The sequence below is a fragment of the Oryzias melastigma genome, linkage group LG6 (assembly GCF_002922805.2).
Source record: "Oryzias melastigma strain HK-1 linkage group LG6, ASM292280v2, whole genome shotgun sequence".
NCBI classification, from domain to species: Eukaryota; Metazoa; Chordata; class Actinopteri; order Beloniformes; family Adrianichthyidae; genus Oryzias; species Oryzias melastigma.
Window position 1 is genome coordinate 23,210,556 of NC_050517.1, and position 20,672 is coordinate 23,231,227.

The 20,672-nt window shown below is 37.7% G+C and overlaps 2 protein-coding genes across 2 annotated transcripts; both read left to right on the plus strand.

Moving 5' to 3' along the window:
• Window positions 1-717: 717 nt before the first annotated feature.
• Window positions 718-6,569, plus strand: ube2na (ubiquitin-conjugating enzyme E2Na). Its single transcript, XM_024282169.2, has 4 exons — window positions 718-877; window positions 3,862-4,108; window positions 4,188-4,328; window positions 5,425-6,569. The coding sequence occupies exons 1-4, from the start codon at window positions 848-850 to the stop codon at window positions 5,469-5,471; spliced, it is 465 nt and encodes a 154-aa protein (XP_024137937.1). The 5' UTR covers window positions 718-847; the 3' UTR covers window positions 5,472-6,569.
• Window positions 6,570-8,046: 1,477 nt separating this feature from the next.
• nudt4a (nudix (nucleoside diphosphate linked moiety X)-type motif 4a) lies at window positions 8,047-20,598 on the plus strand. Its single transcript, XM_036212473.1, has 5 exons — window positions 8,047-8,678; window positions 15,719-15,829; window positions 18,333-18,377; window positions 18,565-18,652; window positions 19,979-20,598. The coding sequence occupies exons 1-5, from the start codon at window positions 8,478-8,480 to the stop codon at window positions 20,197-20,199; spliced, it is 666 nt and encodes a 221-aa protein (XP_036068366.1). The 5' UTR covers window positions 8,047-8,477; the 3' UTR covers window positions 20,200-20,598.
• Window positions 20,599-20,672: the final 74 nt, after the last annotated feature.

A 20,672-nucleotide genomic window follows, 5' to 3' on the forward strand; every position in this document is an offset into this window, starting at 1 on the left:
GTTCAGTGGAAATATTGGTTATTGGTAACAGCTGGGAAAAAAAAGATATCAGCCCATCCCTATTCGTAAAATATATTTCCAATGTAACTTTCATTAAAATGCTTTTATTATAAAAATTTAAATGTAACTGATTCACTCGCAAGAAAACATTTTATTTAAATGAATCTTAACGTTTTATTACATTTGAAAAATGTTTTAAACAACATTCAATGAACATTTTACATGAACCTTCATTTTATATATTTTAAAACTGTACTCAGTCTATTATAAGTGATTTTGACCCCTTTTCAACTTTGTAAAATTTCAATCAAGCTTTAATTGCAAAAGACCTTTCACACAAGCAATTAAAATGACTTCAACATACAGAAAGCTTAAAGGGAGCAAAAACTAGCTTAAAAATAAAATGTTTGTTTTCTTATTAAGATGTCAGAACGTATTTACAAGAATAAGATGTAAAATTGGCCTACATTAAAAAAAAACAAAACAAACAAACACTAACTAGCTTTTTAATGATTGTTTTATCCAAACTGCAGTTTCTGTAAGCTTGATACTTTTCTGGAACTTTCTGAAGGGTATGCGCATGTGTAGATTCTGTAGTGTTCTGTTTACGGTTCTGGTTCAATTTATTTTTAATTTATATCTTAATGTTGTCTCGGTATATTAATTTGTACTGTTTTAACGTTCAGCTTAAAAAATAAAATAAATATTTTGGGTCTTCTCTGCCCGCCTCTGGCTGCACTGAGATCTGCTGCGTCATGACGCAGGCAGCCCGGAAGACGTTTGTTTGCTGTCAATGCCAACGGCAAGGAGAAGACACCAAGAGCTAAAAGCCCGCATTTGAGACAAGATGGCAGGACTGCCCCGCAGGATCATTAAGGTGTCTACTTTTCATTTTTATCAACAAAGAATCGTTACTCTTAGTTTTAAAGTCGCCTCGCCCTATTAGGTGAACAATTACGCTAGCTAATGATAGCTGTAGCTGGCTAACGTTAGTTTGATAAAGTAACTTCCGCTTCGCTCCCAAACCCAGAAACGCCGACACCCGACAGGTTAAAAAGAAAAATTCATCCACGCCCCTGAAAGATGATGGATAAAACTTTCGTTTTATCCGTGTTATTCCCCCCTAAGTAATATATTTTTGATCCCTCTTCTGTTACCATGTTGTTTGAGAACCCGGCTAACTATGCTAACCCCGGCTAGTTTGTTAGCTTTGGAGTTAAGCTTATTCTCCACTTAAAGGTGTGATTTTCACAAACATTAATGTGTTTGCCTTTAATCAAAACGTGTTTCTACCTCTTACTATTACATTTAGTTGTTTATTCCGTGACAGCTGGTAGTTAAACGTTCATTTGGAGCTCATAGGCCATGTGAATGACTTTAAATAAACGGAGGAAAACTTCTGCTTTAGGAAGCTTTTTCGTTTTCAAACACTATCAGACCATCACAATGCAGCCGGGCAGTTTTATCTAGTGATGTTGAAGGTATGATATTACAGGAAGGTTGTGATTTTTGCTCGAGTCCAAAATATTAGCTTTAAACATCATTTCACTGATAAGAAAAAACTCATGCATTTCTCTGTGTTGTTAATTTTTATTAAATAGTTGTTTTCTGAACCCTTTGTCATCATTTGGACTTTTTATAGCAATAAAACGTATTATACTATTGTCTAGTCTATATCATATGACTGCCTTATTGCAAAGTCAAAGCCTTTCCCCCTCCTGTTCTAAGAAAAGCTATAGATGAGTAGAATGAGACTAAAATAAATACGTAGTTTTCTATTCTGGGAGGTTTCTGATACAAAAAAATTGTTAAAAATAATAGATTATAATTCTTTGCAAATGTTTGACCAATATTCATGTAGTTCCTCATTTCTCTTTGCAGCATAACTATAGGTAACATATAAAGAGCATTTTCTTCATATTTTCAAATCAAGTTCCCCTTTTTTAACCTAACACATTTGCAGGAAATGACTGTGGTAAAGTGCACAGGTGTGTTGCTGACTGCAGCGTTGCAGCTTTGTGGGAAAAGGTGAGAGGGCTGGGAATGGGACTTCGGGAGCCGAGCCTTTGAGCCCTCAGAGCGTGTGACTGAGACTCCGAGCGCCTCTCCTGTCTGTGTTTTTACTGCACAGTTTTGTCTGTGGGTTATCTGAAACATTTCAGGAATCTCTCCTGCAGCTGCATGGAGGAAAGATCTATTTAACAAACGATTGGTGATAACCAGCTTAATTTGCATGCTTTAATTTGTTTCGTTTTTTTTTTTTACTCTGTCCACATTTTAATTAACCACAGTGGAATACACTTTTTAACGTTATAAATCAGGACAGAAAGATAATGACAATTGTTTTCGCTTTAATGAGTTTAGAGGTTATTTTTTTTTTAAGACGTCTCCTGATGTTCTAATAATAATTCAAGGATAAAAACCTGCTTCTCTTTCAAAGTAAAACAGGCATTTCCTTTTTTCTGCTGCATGTGACTGAGTAGGCACTAATCTTGCTGCAGTGTCTCTGCCCCGGTGTGGTGGCTGAGTCAGGACCGCTTCGAAAAAGACTGCAAAGCCTTCAGATTTCAAATCACTGACCCGCAGATTGTCTGAAAGATACAAGAGGATCAAACTTTGATATTTGTGTCTTAGAAACACTAAGCTCTGATGCAGAGGACCATGAACACGCAATGGAACCTTTACCAAGTGTTGGCAATCGCCAAAAGGGACTGTATTTTATAAAAACTATTTTCCGCTTCACCATTTCCATCTTTTGTAGATTTCCGGTAATTGTACTTTTTTTTCCCCCCTAAAGTCTCTGGTGTCTCCTTGATTTTATTTGCTCCTATTAATTAGTGTGCATGTGGTCTCAAAGTATAAAAAGTATAAATACTTCACTTTCATCTATTCCCTATTCCTCTTTTAGAGTTGTAAAAACGCTCTGGCCCCGTGAGGACAGGGTACAAAAACAAATTTGATAATAGTGCAGCAGTCACACTTTTTACAAAAAAAAACCCAAACTGAAGATGAAGTTCTGAAGTGACCGTTCTGTGTTGAATGTAGCTCCTAATCTACATGAAAAGCTTCTTTGCTTTCAATTGTTGAATTACATCTTAAGTTCCACTTTTTCTCCTTATCCTATTTACTATAAATATTACTATGTTTTCCCTCTTTTAATTAAGATCTTTTATCCTTTAACACGTTCTGTCTTTTTATTTTTGTTCTATTTACTCTTTAATTGTGGATTTTTGGTATGTTTTTACTTCAATTAAATGTTACATCTGCACATAACTTTGGTCTTAAAATACTAAATAACGATGGATTGGACAACATGTCACTGTATGATTACTTACACTGTGTAAAGTAACAGTCTTCACACTCATCCTGTGAACAGATTTGGTTCTCTTAGACTTCTTCTACAACAGAAGGTGTAGTGATGAAACTGTGTGTCATAATGTATTCATCTTGATTTGGTGATTTGCATAAATCAGAACAAATTCTCCATCAGAATCAAAAATAGTCAAAGAAAATAAATGTCAAATCAAAACATAAATTATTGATTTGATCATATTGTCAAAGAAATTGGATTATGTGTTTGACATCTGCCAACTCTTGAGGGAAGATATACAAAAATTCAGTTTCTTGATGTTATCTTGTAGGTTTGGTTCATGGTGCGAGTTATAGTTAAATAAATCTGAGTTTCATTTGTATCTCAGGGTAAGAAAAATAAGTCAACACCCTGGCCCTTGTTCTTCTTATAAGTAACTTGCTGTCCTTTCACAGTAGCTCTTTACAGTGCTTAATAATTGCCTCATGTAGAAACACCTTGTAACATTTGTCTTTTTACCCTTCTGCCCTGTTTTTTTTTTTTTTTGTCAGGAAACCCAGCGCCTGCTTGCTGAGCCTGTTCCAGGCATCAAAGCAGAGCCAGATGAGAGCAATGCCCGCTACTTTCATGTGGTCATTGCCGGACCTCAGGACTCACCTTTTGAGGGAGGGACCTTTAAACTAGAACTGTTCTTACCAGAGGAATACCCCATGGCAGCACCTAAAGTTCGTTTCATGACTAAAATTTATCATCCCAACGTGGACAAGCTGGGGAGAATATGCCTGGACATTTTGAAAGGTGAGCTAAATCGATCACAATTCAGGGCTCATTTTTTGTTTTGGGTTTGTCCTGACTAACTTTGTGATTATTTTTGCAGACAAATGGTCACCAGCTCTGCAAATCCGAACAGTTCTGCTATCAATCCAGGCTTTACTAAGTGCACCCAACCCTGACGACCCCTTAGCAAATGATGTTGCAGAGAAATGGAAGTCCAATGAAGCTGAAGCCATAGACATAGGTGAGCTTTCTGTTGTGACAAACTGTTTTTAGACAGTACTAACTTTGTTGTTCGTTTTAGACTAAGAAGTACATTTTCTGAATCAGATACGGTTGTCCCTTGCTATAACGAGGTTCATCTTTCACTGTTTTGTGGATTTTTTTAGTGCAACTTTTTGATGCTTTTTAATGATGGGTTGTGTTCTGCGTCCTGATTGGCTTCAGACCTTGTCAATCAAGTCTCCTGTACAGAATGCCGTCAGTTTGCCTAATCTACATAAGTCTTTGATTGCAATCAGATCTTTGTTTCCATTCTATAATACTAGAATGGACTTAAACAAGAGAGAAAAATGTGAAAATATGAATGTCTATCTGAGAAAAGTGAGGAGTTTAAAATAGCTATAATAATTGTGAGACAAAGTTGACTACTTTTTGGATTACACCTTATTTTTAGAATGTAACGACCGTGATAAATGAAGGACCACTGTATTCTTAGAAAAATAATTTTATTTTGTAAATATGACTTTTTGAAAGTGTGACTGATCACTTAAACAGTTGTCTAATTTCATAGTGTTCTGCTAATATTGATTAAAAGACACACTGTACAGCAGTGGTCCCCAATCTTTTTGTGGCTGCCAACCGGTCAACCCATAAGGATTTTACCACGTCCCGAAGGGGTCGAGAGGTGTTAAAAACTCAAAAACGTATCCCATCCATTTATAAAGAAAGGTTTCACATGCAACTTTTCTTCTTGTGTTAAATCCCGCTAGACTGCTTTTAGGGCTCAAGCTGATCGAGAATATCTGGTCGATTTTCAAAATAAAAGATTTCAGTCTCATTTAAAAAAAAAAACAAAAAAAAAAACGGTATAATTTATTAGTTTTTCTGCGGCCTGGTGGCAAGGGATCCACAGACTGGCACCGGTATGCAGCTTGGTGGTTGGGGACCACGGCTTTACAGCACAGATGAACACCAGCACCATGCTGTGTCTGAGATGTGGTACAACAAGCAAAAAACATCAATATTTTAAAATAATTGTCTTTGTAAAATGAACCTTGTTGTCATCAGAGTCATAAAAAGTACCTGTGTTTGTATTCACACTGTTGTTGCCTTCACAGCCAAGACATGGACCAGGCTTTATGCTGGAAACAAAAACGAGGTGTAAAGCCGCTCAAGAAGTCGACACAAGTGAACGTCGAGTGTGTGAACACAACTCATGTGCTGCCAAGACCTCCTCCTGCTTCACTTGCATTTAAAGGACACGGCCTTTTAATGTGTGCGTGAAAACAACTGCTATACCGAGTGATTCAAACGCACACACAAGTAATAAAATGACCCGACTTTGTCCTAACTCTCTACTATTCAATTGCATGGGCAAAGGTTTTAGATCTACTCACTTGGCTTTCTTTGTCCATGGGGGGGTGTGTCTCATGTCCTACATATTTGGGTTGATGTGTGTTTTTTTTCCTTGGGGTGGGGGGGCAGGGCATCTGACCGAATGGGGATGAGATTGACTAGGTATTGTCAATATAATGTACTTTTTATGTTTCTTTTAACTTTCTTTTGTTATTTCGTTGCTTTTTTTCAGTTTACTAAAAGCAGCTAACTACTACTAGTCCACTGTATGTAGACTCTCACCCAGATGGCTTTGTCGTGTGCAGCTCACCCAATAGGACACTCAAGCAGTCATCGCCTTTAAGTCATTCTTGGGGGGGTTCATTCTACTCGAGTTTTAGGACTAAAACCCAAATGGAGCCTGCCGCTGTCACTGTTTTTAGTTGCTCTCGGATTAACAGCAGGCCGTGTCATGGGTACAGTGGGAATTAAGGACCTGTTCTTTCTTTTAGCACATACTGTATGTTATTACACTATAGAAGCTTTTGTATTTTTCTTGCTCATGCTGTACTAACTGTTCTTGCTCTTCCCTCCCATATGTCATCTCAGCCATTCTGTCTTGCCTACCCTCAGTGATATTTATTTCACAACTGAGCCATCTATTTTTTTTTTTTTTTCATTCTTCGGTGATGTGATTGGAAATTGGGGTTCTAGATTTGAGGAAGAAAGGCTAGATTGTCAGTGGAATAAATTCAGATCAGTAAAAGCTTGGACTCTGGACTGCTGAGAATGGTCTGCATTCAGTTCACTGTGTAAATTCATTCTATATGTATCTGAGAAGAAGACGTTTTCTTGCCTCAGAATATTATGTAACTGTTCACCTGCATACTTGTATGTTCTGTAAATAAATTCTGTTGATTAATAGCTAGATGTGAAGGTTTTTTTTGGGTCACATCTCGTTTGCCAAAATTTTGCAGTTTGAAGAATTTTCAGAACTTAAATTTGAGTAAAACCGCCCGAATCAGGATTAAAAATACTAGTATTGTCTATCAATGCATTTTTTTAACCTGTTTTATCCCTTTTGGGGTCACCCTTAATACTGTTGGATCATGGAAGGGTACATTCTGGACAGGTTGGCTGTCTGTCGCAGGGCCACAAACACACCAAGGGGCAATTTGGAGTCACCATTTAACCTGTGAAGCATGACTTTGGGAGGAAGTCAGCATCCCCAGAGAAAACCCATGCATAGACAGAGAGAAGATGCAAATTCCAGGCAGGTCCCTGCTGGGATTTGAACCAGAGTCTTCAGAACATGCAGATTTCCTTTCAGGGTCATGGGGTTTGCTGGAGCTGACCCAGCTATTGTTGGACAAAGACGGGGGACATCTCAAATAGGTTGCCTTTCTGCGACCAGACCACTCGCTTACACCATGGGGCAATGTAGAGACGTCAATTAACACATGAAGCATGTTTTTTTGAGAGGAAGCTGGAGAAAACCCACGCATGTTTGAGTAAACTAAAACCCATATAAGGTTTATTTTCATCTTAACTCAGGGGTGTCCAAACTTTCTGCAAAGAGGGTCCAATTTGATGAGGGCCAACCTGCCCCTATAGTAACAATAAATTCAAATAAACTATTTTGTGGACAATTTTAATACATGTTCACCAAAAATTACTGTGAACTTATGATTAGAAGACCAGAAATAAACAAAAAAGTGTCTGGAATTGCTTACTATGAGCTTTGAAATTGTAATATTGTGAAAAGGAAATCTTATTTTGGTAACAAAAACAACTAAATCTGTTCTTTTACGTTTGGCCCGTAAGCCTTTAAAGGTCAAGTAGCTACTGCTTTTTGCTATAAGTTTAAAACTGCTTATAACAGGATTCAGCCAAATAAGAAATCATACACAGTTCTTGGAACATGCTGGGGGCCACATATAATTAATTTATGACAGGGGACTAGAGGCTAATAGAAATGGAAACATTGGCTGGTTTTGGCCCACAGGCCAGACTTTGGACATGCTTGCTGTCTTAACACATTTACATTCCTCAAACTACTTCTGCTCCTAAATTACCTTAAATTAGCCTATATTTGAAAGCAAAAACACAAGTTGATTTATTTTTTATTGTTGGAAATACATTCTGGTGTTAGTTGTTTTTACTATTTAGCTACAACATTCCTGTTACTGTTTCAAATGGTATAGATTTTGCCTATAAGCTGGTCAACGCTGACTTCAAACAACTGGTTGTGCTGCTCGATTTGTCCGCTAGAAGGAGACCACGAACCATTTCCGTTCAAAAACCTGCTAATTAAACAGTGATGCTTTTAAAAGTTTGACGTAAAAAACGTGCGAATGGAAAGTCCGGATTTAAAATAAGATTGAGTGAAATTTGTGCGATAATAAAAGTAGGTTTATGAGTATAACTATATTTGTAATAGTATTAGTAAATAATTATCGGGAAATTTTGTGTAGTAAAAAATATATAGACGACTTTTGAAATCCATTTGAAAGGTATGGGATATCCTGAGCGGTACCTGAAGGCATCGCGAAGAATTTTGCTGTGGCGTAAATCTATGTGCAAGCGTCGTGTTTACATGAGTCTGCGACAGTTGAGAAAGCTTCTGAGCTACGGTAAGTATGATGAGTTCCACCGAAACGTGGGAGGCAACTTGTTGCGCAGCTTCTGGGTCAGCTGGTGGCGGCTCTCCGACGCGCAGATGTGAACGAGTCTGTTGGATCGCGCGCGCGCTGACAGCGGCAGTAAAAACCACCACGCCTGCTGGGACCACAAACAACCACATGTAACCCAACGGTGCTCCACGGCGCACGGATGAATGAACGGGACACGGCTTTCTGGGCTAAGCTTGTGCGCTCACTTTGACCCTCACTCCTCCTCTACCGAGTTCTGTTCTATTCCCGCTCCGAAAACGGAACCGATGATTAAGTTCAAGGCCACCCAGACCAGGACTTACGACGTGGAGGGATTCAAGAGAAGAGCGGCGTGTTTGTGCTTCAAGAACGAGAAAGAGGACGAGGTGAGGTTTGATTGTTTGCAGGGGAGAGGACAGTCATGAACTTGCTCTATTTTTGACCCTGTCCCATGCAAGTTGTACCAGCAGGACCCTGTCTGTGCAAATATGTTTTTTTCCTGTCTGTCAGAACTGCATATAGCGTTAGAGGTGTCTCTCCAAGTTCCTGAAATGCATAAAAGGACCATGATTTCATCATATTAGTCTATCCTAGTCTAACTATATTCTATTTAATGTATTTGATATGCCAAAAGTTTATGTTCAATGCTCTACTCTTGCTGACACAATCCTGTATTGTCAAGGGACAGAGAGATCAAGTTATGCAGCAGCATGAAGAGTTTTGTCTAAGGACCCTTACTAGATTTTTAGGAACCAGGTCCTCCAACTGAACTGTCCAGCCTCTTCCAACTATTATGTGAACTTCAATATGTATAAAAAGTCATTTTCAATGTCTCAAATGTTACTTAATTTACAAACAAGAAATCAAATGGCTTTTTAAAACACGTGCTGGCATTAATTCAAAAGTGCTTACATAAGAAAATTGCATAAAGAAAATAGTTGAAATAGTATTGTTTGAAACCAAAATCACAGTGTTGTTGTGGTTTATCATACCAAAAGCACTAGGATTGGATACATCAGAACTAAACACCATCAGTATTTCAAAACCATAGAAAAAAACAAAACCAAATTTCTGTATTATTAATCTTTTGTTACATTATGAAACAGAATCTGAGTAGCTAAATGTAAGTTCATTCTGAGATGGTGCTTTTATTGCATGCAAAATTAAATGTTTTTACTTTTTTGTTAGTTTGCTAATTATAGTAATATAAATGTTCTGCAGCTGGACAGCATCATGCTTCATGTTCACCTCCAGTAAATGCAGTGATCAGCATTAACATTCATTTTAAAACTTGTGCAGATTTCATGGACATATTGCAGAACAGAAAAAAGGTCTGAGTATAATCTGACCTTGTTGGATTATTATACAACAAACTGAATTTATCAGACAATCAATCAACCAATCAATCTTTATTTATTAAAGGCACTTTTCATGTGTTGCAGCTCAAAATGTTTTACAATTAAAAACAAACAAAAAGAGAAAACCTAAAGCCCTTTGCCCTCTCCTCACACACATACACATAAACAATCATACAGGCACAAATAAATGACTAGAATTTTAAAAGTTATTTAAGGCACCATAGACTGTTGTTATTCACATCAATGGGCACTACACAGCCGCGAGGCCATTAAAGGCACAGCGCTTCATGATTGGACTCTTTCCTTGTGATGCTATGGGCTATCAAAGATCATTGTGAGAAGAGATTATCACTCTTTTCAAATCAGAAAAACACAAATTGACGACAGATCAAGTGCTTTTTGTTGTCACACCCCGGCGTCCCACTGTCTTTCCCTCCTACCCTAGGTTACCGACCCCCGGTCTACGGTCTCTCCCGCTTGTGTTAAGCACCTCACAAGCCCATGCTAACATTAGCGTAGAAAACAATACGACAAACAATATTGGAGCTATCCAGCTGTACAGTTTAGAGCCAGCTCAGATGAGGAAAATGAAGACTTTAATGGATCTATTTATCCTCGTTTCCACTGAGCGCTCTGGTAAAGACTAGTACCGTATGGACCAGTTAATTCTGGTGAGCGTTTCCACTCAGTTAAGCCTCACTTCCACTAAGCGGTTTGTTTTCATGGCACATGCATTGTGTAGACCGCTAGCAAGTCATTGCGTCATTTTGTTGTAATGGCTAAAAAAGCAACAACAATGGCGGTCATCTCTACTGGCGTTTTCCAATGTCATCATCATTTTCTACAAAGGGTAGCTACAGTTGCTCCGCCCCAGCTGTTCTGTTTCATTTTTCAACGGACCAACAAACTATGAGGGCCCCCAAGAGGTACACTTCGGTACTGCTTAACCCTCTCAAAGCAGGCGTTATAGCAAAATGCTAACTACCTATTACTACCCCATACGATAATTTTCCCCAAATATCATTTTTTTTTCTATTACTAAAACGTAATTTGGCCCTGGGAGGGTTAATGGTCCATTTAAAAATGGAAACACTAAACATACTGGACCAGACCTCTCAGAGGAAACAAGGCTTTTGATCCGCCCATGGCAGTAGCTGTGTCACAAACCTGAGCTTTATCAAACTGTTGGTTTTCATCTGCTCTTGATCCAACAGGATTTGAATAGAGAAATACTCTGAAATGCAGTTTTAAGCCTAGTTTTCTTTCAATATGTCCTTCATCATGACAAAATGGTTACAAGAACGTGATAAAACCCCCCAAAAAACAATATTTTCATTGGTGTGGCTCTTTGAATGCATGTTTTTTTTCCCTTCAACGGTGGCAAAACTGGTTCAATCTCAACTTCTTTCAGTTCCTTTGTTAAGAAAACTAAGAACACTTGAACAAAACACTCAGTGACACTCAAATGTGTAATTTACAGGTGTTACAACCATGTTTCTCATCTCACAGGTGTTACACATTGTCAAAAGTAAAAAGACTTGTTTCATAATACCCTGCTGTCATTCAATCATTCACAATCCCTGAGAAACTATGCTGCTTTCACAATTAGTTGCATGTCTTGAAGCCCTGCTTTAATTCGAAGTGGGTGCACAGGTAATGGTCAATCATGTTGACATCCAAAACTGGTAAATCTGGAAAGGAGATGAATCAAGTTTAAAAAAAAAAGGTCATATTTGATGTGGTGATCCACTAGAGGTGAGGGTGTCTAATGACAGCCGTCTGCTTAAGAGAACCACATGTGCCGTGAGGACTGCCTCTTACACAGTGTGCTAAACCCCAGTGACCCATTGGCTGTAATTTATAGCAACAAGATGCAGTCACTCACTGCCACATACCTGCTCCTCACCTCCTCACCCTCCGTACTGCTCATCATCAAGGCCCAACTGCTCCTCTGCAACGTTTTTGTTGATGAGATGTGAGACGTCTCTCTTGATCGTCATTTTTAACACAGTGGGAGGACAATGTTTTACCGATACAACCTTTCATTGTTTCATTGGATGTGTCTATTAATCAGCTGGAAGTCAGTTATGATTATACGTTTAGGTTATATGTTTAGGTTTTTTTGCTATGTTTTTTTAATTTTCCATTTTACTTTTCCTTATTTATTTTTGGATAATATATAAAATAAAATATACCATCATAATTTAAAATGTATCCTAAATTCTACATTTTTGTTGGGATTATTGATCATGTAGTTTATGAAATTCAAACAAATGGTTGTTTTGAGTCCCCTTTGAATGATTATCCCTGCAGAAAATCCTTCAGTTCATTGTAGCTTCATGTTGTGTTCTTTTGAGGGAAAAATTACCTACTTGCATGTATGCTGCATATAAAATTCTTCATTTAGGACAGATTTCGGTTTTATAACCCAAGCATTTTGATCCCAAATACAACTGATAGTTTAAGGTGTTCCCACAAGGATGCATCACATAGTTTGAATGCTCTATAGATGCTTCAAAGGTTTTTTATTTTTTTTCCCCCAAACATTATAAAAAAATCAGTCTGTAGAAAAAGTTGAGCTCCTAGTTTTTTTACTCTGGCGTTGGGTATCTGATTGCATCTCTTCCTGCCTCTCAGAAGTTCCCCCGGAGATCTTTGTTGGACGACCATCGCTGTTGGAGGAAGTCTGTCTGGTTATGAAATAATAAAAGTGTCCGGAGTATCAGCCGCCAGCATTCAGTGATCAGACTGAAACTGTGCGCGTGGCTGCCCGTCACTCTGAAATCACCAAAGGGTTTGATGCCCGTTGAGCTCATTAAGCTCTTGATTGTTTTCAGACGGAAAAGCTTCTGCTGATCCAGTGGTTTCAAAAAGCCTGGTGTGTTTGTGTGTAGTTGTGTGTTGGTTGTGAGATGACAGGGCAGTGTTCCTATTGTCCCTACAATGAAACGGCCTCCCCACTCACCGCCGGCGGGTTTTAAATTGCCACCTGCCGAATATCCACTGTGTGGACTGCACTGCATTAGTGTTACAGTGTGACTCTGACAGTAAGGGTTCAAAACTGTTCTTTTTTTGTAGTTTAGGGGTAAAATAAAAACCTGAAAGCTGCTTTGATCCAGTTTTTTTGAGCCAGCTGAACACTGAGCTGTCAAAGTGTCACATCCTTGCTTTGTGTATCATCTAAAAAAGCAGCAAGCATCAGCAGAGAGATGGATGTACCTGAAAATGATTAGTCTGCAACTAATAAATGGATTTCCCAGATAAAGCAAATGACTGGATCAGTGATATCAATGCATGAATATTGACAGTGCTTGAAACCTAGCTGCATGTCAAGCTCTTACATAAACCGTCAGAACCATTTTTTTTAAGTTGTGCGATCATTTTTTGCTAAAATACTTAAAAAAAGTTTTTATTCCGTTTTGAGTGGCCACATTAAAGGAAAATTTGTGCATTGATTTAAACTCAGTTATGAAGGGATTGGAGGGTTATCTGCTGGAGATGATTCAGCTGCTCAGAAAGTGCTCTCACGTGAACGTAATGTGGGTCAGTGTGTGAGATCCACGATGGGGTTGAAGGTCAAGTTATGGCATCAGAGAGGCGTTCGTTCAAAAACAGCAGATGGGTTTCAATTTAAGCAGTACAGTTCTGTGGATTTATTTGCTTCTATTCCTGTTAATTTTTTTTAATGACATTTGACCCACTCCGATGAAAATTGTGTTTTGGTTGTTTTTTACGTGTACTTGTGGCAGCTTTCTTATGATGGAGGATGTTTATAAAGAAAAGTAAGCTTAAAATTGTATTTCTGAGTATTTTTTGTTCTTTTTTTATGATTTAGGAGCAGATTAAAATAACTGTTTTAAAAAGACTGCATTTGTGAAGTAGAAGCTACAGTCTGCTGGCCACAAACTCCCTGCTCTGCTGAGAATGCTTTTAAAGTAAATCAAAAGATTATCGGAGTGGGACTTTAATACATTTAGATTCTACAAAGACAGACAGACAGACAAAAATACATTTGTTAAGAGGAGTGCAGAAGAAATTACAATAGTTAATCAATAAAACTACTTTTAAAAAATCCCAATGCCAAAAAAAAAAGAAAAATTAAACTTTAAAAAAAAAAAAAAAAAGCTTGATCAAAACCACCAATCCCTGCGTTAAATAGTTTTGCATTTATTTCTTTATAATTACTCGGTTGGACTCTACCATTGACTGTGTATGGGAAATGGACTGAGTGACTCCTCCCCCAGGCATTACAAACAGGAAGTATCCACTTGCTCCAAAACGCCAAAATCCTGTAGACTTCTATAGAGAAATAAACAGCTATTATTCAGTCGTTCTATTTGTCAGAATCACTATCTTGCTCCGCTTTCTATTTTTAACAAGTTCTTGCTAATTCTATTTTATTTTTATTTTTTTTTCTCTTGTGCAAGTCATTCAAGTTATAAACTGACCAATCAGATGCCACAAAAAAAGCATATAGTTTCATTCTCTATGGATTCTCCCAAGGTCGATTTCAAGTGGTAGGGGTGTGGACTTCCAACAGGCTTACTTCTGATTGGTGAGAGTGGTTGCCATGGAAATGTTATCTCCGGCGACATCCGTATGACTTCACAGTCGCTCGCTCCAGTTCCATTATATGGTCAATGGGCTCTACTCTAGATTCTCTAGATAGTCCAGCTTTGTCACCCCAATCTAAAACCTTTCTTTTGTTCCTAAATGTAAATGAGCTTTATAGTGTCTTTTATTTTCTTAAACTAATTAGATCATTGTTGTCCTTTTCTATTCATTCTTACTGTAAAACTATAAACTCTGCTCTTAAAAGAGTCAAGTTGAGGTTCTGGACATGTTCTTCTGAGCTTTTTTGTGATATTCAGGACTTTCAGACATGGAATTAAAATGGTTTCCATAGGTTCATTTGAAGCTCAAAATCCAATTTTAATCAACTTAGATTAAAAAAAAATTAAAGAAAGACATCTTCTCTTGAAAGGTTTTCTTGTGTTTAAAGGGGCCATACCATGATTTCCTTAAGCCTTTCAGAGTGAACTATATCCACATATATAATCATATATTAGCTTTGGAACACTAAAAAGCAAATTATTTATGAAATATTAGTTAAAACACGTCTTTAAGCTGGAATTTATTTAGTTAGAAGATATACGGTATTCTGCGTCTAAAATGAAAGTTTTTTTTGCTGATCACCACTAGCTCAGTGGACAAATTGAGTGCTGCTGTTAGACTGGGGGCGATGCTGGCAGAGCAGACTCTTCCTGGAGGGGGCGGTTCCTATCATGCTGACGTCAGCACGATACGATCCGCTCGTTTTCATGGGTATGGGAGGGGCTGCTGCTGATAGCGCAGGTTTATAGAGGGTTACTCTTAAATGCATGAATGGATCAAAATACTGCTTTGGGGTTCTTCATAGTGAGGCAAGGAACAGTATAATGCACTTAAGACCACACAAAGTAGAATTTTCATGATATGACCCCTTTAAATTGATTAAAATTGGGACTTGAAGCTCAAATTTAATTGATTTAAATAAAAGAAAACATTTTAAGAGAAGATATCTTCTTCTGAGGTCCGACAGTAATCAGTCTTGAGTGTAGGAAGTGAACCTGAACCCAACTCACCCAACAATGTAGTTAATCACAGTTCATTCATGATTTAGCAAGGAGGGCAATTACTTTTTCTCCTAGGGTCAAGCGGGTTTGGACCACTTTTATATACCATAACAAACATATTTATTTAAATTTGTATTTTTTATTCCTTTTAAACATATTTATATGGATATACTGGTAATTTCCACTTAATTTTATCTTTTTTTCACATCCTATAGATTCTTTTCATTCTAAGAAATAATATATTTACTGCATTAACACTATGGAGTAAAGGCGTGATGTACAGTTGCTCCACATTCATGCGGTTTGACGTCAGTCAGTTGAATGGCTGTGGAAGCTGTTCATGACATCTGAATGCAGAGCAGCTCTTGTGACTCAAAGCTGCCAGCGTTGGTGGTGACGGACTCGCCTCCTTGTCTGCACCTGAGCTCTGACAGAGGCCTCTCTGCTCCACAGGTGTTGCTGGTGAGCAGCAGGCGGCATCCAGACCTGTGGATTGTTCCAGGAGGAGGAGTGGAGCCTGACGAGGAGCCGTGTGGGGCGGCGGTCAGGGAAGTGTATGAAGAGGTGAGCTCTTTACACTCAAGTTAACTTCTGTATGTTTGCATTTTTTCCCTCATCTACATGTTGTTAAATCAAATCAGTGCTGTCTCCCCTGAATCTCTGCATCCATCTTCTCCGTGAATTTCTTCTTCTTTTTTAGCTCACATCCAGATAGGAGCCATTGATATTCAACGTAACACCAGCGTCAGACTCATCACCCTATCTGACATTCTCTTCACCTCCAGAACATTTTTAGCAAACTCCTCCTCCAGGATCGCTCCTACTTTGTTCCTCTTTCCATCCACGCCATGATAAAGCAGCGTGAACCTCCTCCCAATCTATAATGCTCTCGTTCCATCTGGTCTCTTGAACACACTTTCTTTTTTCCATCATGTCAGCCAACTCGCTAGTTTTCCCTGTCAAAGTCCCCACATTGAAAGCTCCCACGCTCACACTTGCCTCGTTCAAATGGCCACTTCCAATGTACGGTCTATGTAAACGCGCGTAAATGTGTTTTGGGGTTCTATGTTCAGAACTCTCGTGTTCACGCATCCCTGCATACAAAACAAACAGCCATTGGATGCGTGTTGAACTTTGACCAATCAGGGGCTCAGATTTGTTAGTGACGTTTCGGTAGCATTCTTTTTAATTCATGGAAATTGTCAACTGTTTGAAAATGAATCACAGAGGAGAAACTAACAATTACAGGTTGTGCCCGGACGGAATTTGATTACACCAAAGTTTTCCGTGCGTTCTTGAACGCATGTCAAATGTTTTCCTGGGCGTGTGATGCTAGTTCAAGAACACACTGAATGCAGGTTCTTAAACACACTTTTAGCATTTGGTGTTCACACTGGACTGTTGCTACCCCATGCTAGCACATGGACTCACAGAGACAACCCAGAAACCAGTGGGACAAATTTCACAAATTTTGTTTCAGGCTTTTTCTTTCCCAGCTCTATTCCGACATATGAAAGACCTGGTGTCATATAATGCCATCCGGGCACAAACTACAGTTATTAATTTATTGATTAAGAGCCATTTTCAAATGGTTGGCACTTCCATGAATTAAAAGGGACGCCATCAATATATGACTACCAAATCTGACTCCCTGATCGGTCTCAGTTCAACTGGTTTAACTTTCAATATGGATGCATGTTTTTTACAGTGAGCCCAAAATCAGATTTAAACCTTGCGTAGCGACATGTGAACTTCAGAGTTTTTATCCCAAAATGTGCATTCATTAATATTTACATAGACTTTTCTTTGAAAGTGGTCGCTTGAACTCATGTCGCCAAGGCCGGTGTGAACGTAGCATCCCACTTTTGTGTTTTCTTTTCTCTGTCTGCCTAAAAACACTTCTTCCACCAACAGTATTACAATTTCCATCCCGTAGGTCAACAGTACTGGTTCTTGTGAACGTGGACCACGATCAATCCTATATGAAAGTTCTGTTTGTGACTTACGTGATTGATTTGACTCTGGTTTTGCATTGATGCCCTTCGTGACACAACCCCCTGCTTTTACCAGGACTTGGGACTGGCACAAAGCAATGGATTGTGCCCCTTTTGGTTGCATTCGAAAAGATTTAAAGAAAGTACTGAAAAATTTTTGCTTCCAAGGTTATGATGGAACTGTTCTTGGTAGAAGTTGAAGTTCACATATCCCCTTCAAAACAGTCATAGATACCAAGAAAGCACAAACTAATAACTCCCAATGGTGACGATGTCATAAATGCTCACAGTCTGCAACACATTTGCTGTTTTAAGAGGCAAATCCAGACACGAAGAAATATTTGGCAGTGTTGCTGAAATGACTAGATGATTGCTTCTGTGGTTTATTGCAGTGGATTGCTGCTTGTTGGCCAGAGTGTTTTACAGCAGAGCGAGCCGTGAACTTCTGCTGCGGCTCGTATGGTGTGCTGACAGCCTGTAAATAATGACAGTGACATTTGGGAAGGGTTTCCAGTTACCCACATCCTGCGGCGCACATCCCAGACATGAGCCTGGATATAGACGGGCCACACGGTCTCTGCTGGAGCAATGAACAGTTTGAACTCTGATTTTTATCAGTGTCAACACAGCACCAGCACAAGTGTCTCATTTATTTATGTATTTATTTGTTCTTAGTTGAAGCTTTTGCTCCTCTTCATCAAACTCAGAACTTGAAAAAGCATTAATATTTATGTCTTTATTTGAAAAAAATCAGTGTGCACTGCCTGAAAAACGAATAAAAGGCCAGAAAATCTTAAACATTAGTAATAAAACAAAAAATTGAAATTAGATCATATTCTGTAAATAAAACACTTTTAAGATATTATGTTATATCAGGAGCTTTAGGATTTTTTATTTTCAATAAACTTTATTTAAACTTGCCCCTTACAGCTTTGTGTTATTTATCTTTTCTTTCTTTGACACTTATTTTGGTATCTAGCTGTTTCATGTTTGCATTGCCTTGTTAAACTGGCAAGGGATGATGTATCCTTTAGAAACCCTGCTTTTAAAACTCATTATTTTATTTTGCACAGGCTGGCGTAAAGGGAGAACTTGGCAGATTACTTGGCATGTTTGAGGTAAGTTTATCAAACTGCCATACGTCACTGTTTATAAAATAAATATATAATATAAATGTAAAAACAAAACAATGTTTAATAAAGTAGAATTACGTCTAGAATTTGTGATCTTTAGCAGATATGAAAAGATATTAACTTTTTCTCATTCAAACTTCACGATATTGAACTTTTCATCTGAACTCTGCAGCACAATCAGGACAGAAAGCACAGGACTTATGTTTACACCCTGATCGTGACCGAGACTCTGGAGGACTGGGAGGACTCCGTCAACATTGGTAACATTTTTTGTCATCATATTTTCCTTTAAAATTGAACAAGTTTCTTTGAATTACAAGTTGTTCTTGTTTTTTTTTTTTTTACATTAAATGAATATATAAAATAATTTTTAAAAATTGATAAATTAAAATCATTTGTTTCTCTAAAGTAGCCTACAAAACCTTTAATGTAGATGTAATATTTTGGGAAAAAATTATAACAAAGTATGCTCTTTGTCTTGCGCTGTTTTACTCTGTTAGGTCATAACTTGATTATCTAAGTTTTTACCTGAATTAATTATTTCCTCTATACTTAATACTACATTTGGGTACATCTTTAAAGTAGGTGTTTTACTTATAAAAACATTTTATTTTTGTCCTGTAGATCTATTAGCTCTGTATAAAACTCACAAACTAAAACCAGCGGAGTCTTGTTTAGATTTGAGTGAGTTAAAACTGTAGAAAACAATTATAAAGCTATTTAGAATCAGAATCTGAATCATTTTTTGTCACTAAAATAGAAAATGTGAACACAATTGCAGCAGCTCAAGACTGGGAGATGCAAGGAAGCTGAAAGACATCAGTGTGCAAAAATGAAAGTCGCTGTAAAACATGCAATTTAGAAAACAGCTGAGTAGGAGTAAAAATATAAAACTAAATACAAGTTCTATCGAGGGTACAGAGTGTTCGTGTCATTGAGTGGGTGAGGCTTGTTTTAGTGGGTGTTATGTAAAGTGGCTGCTTTAAAAGCTTTTGGAATATTTGTAAAATTCGGATGGAGTTACTTTAAGGAGACTTGCGTACCAAGAAATTAGATATATTTAGTTTTTGATATTGTTTTAGTTTTTTTTTTTGGAGGGGAAACTAACTTGGGCATATTCAATTTTGTGCTTAATTTACAACATATGTTGTCAAAATAGGTTAAAAAATATCAGGCATTGGTTAAATGCCTAGAAACAAATGTGTTTAATTAATTATGAGGAAAAAAATGTTTGAGCTCAGTTTTTTTTTTTGAATGACAAATTAGTCAGCTCTAAATTAGAAGCTATAAAATTTGTTTGAACAAAGCAGTTTTTCACTTCCATTTCTCCAGATTGGGCTTGCATTTCTCCTCCAAGCGTTTTTTTTTGTGTATCACTAAACTCTGGTTTGTTTTTTTGTTTTTCCTAAATTTCAAAATAAGAGCATGTCTTTTTAAATTTTTATTTTTTCCTGTTTTAGTCTTTACGGATTCACATTAATGAGCTTTTTTTGAATGCTATTCCACTAAGTTTACTCTAACCTGTTGAGTACTGCAATCTACATTTAAACTTCTTCCCTTTTGTCTTTCTATGAGTGCCTTCGCAGGCAGGAAGAGGAAGTGGTTTAAGATTGATGAAGCCATCCGGCAGCTCCAGAACCACAAACCTGTCCATGCAGAGTACCTACGCAGATTGGCAGACTCCTGTGGTCCTTTTTGTGTCTATACCCCAACTAACGACAGCTGTCCGTGCACTCGTGTGGCAGAAAACGGTGCATCCCGTTGCTTTGTTTGCTCCACTCAGGGTTCTGATCTGGTCAACAGATAAGAATCACGTCAGACGGATCCACCGAGAGGACTGTGTTGGACTTCATGGTGTGAGATAATTGCATTAACCCTGCCTTTTAAAATGTACAGAATTAACTTATTTGAGTTATATGAAATCCAAGTTGGACTAAAGAGATGTATGATTCTTTATAAATGTATTTATCAATTCCATTGAATATTTTACAATTGCAGTTGAAGCGGCAGAAGTCTGCTTAAAACGTTGAGTGAATTTTCTTTGCCATGCATATGCAATGTAAAGATATTACAAGAGAAGTATGAGTTGGTTTTCATAAGATTTGTACTGTATGAAGCTGGTGCCAATGTAATATTTTTGTAGAATAATTGTGGCCACTTCTAGTTCTCATTTGAAGTGATGAGTAAAAACCAATTTTTCTGCAAGTAGTGTACATTTTCCTTAATTTTATGATGAAGCAGTTTTTCCTGAGGAATTTATGAAATTTATGAAATACAAAC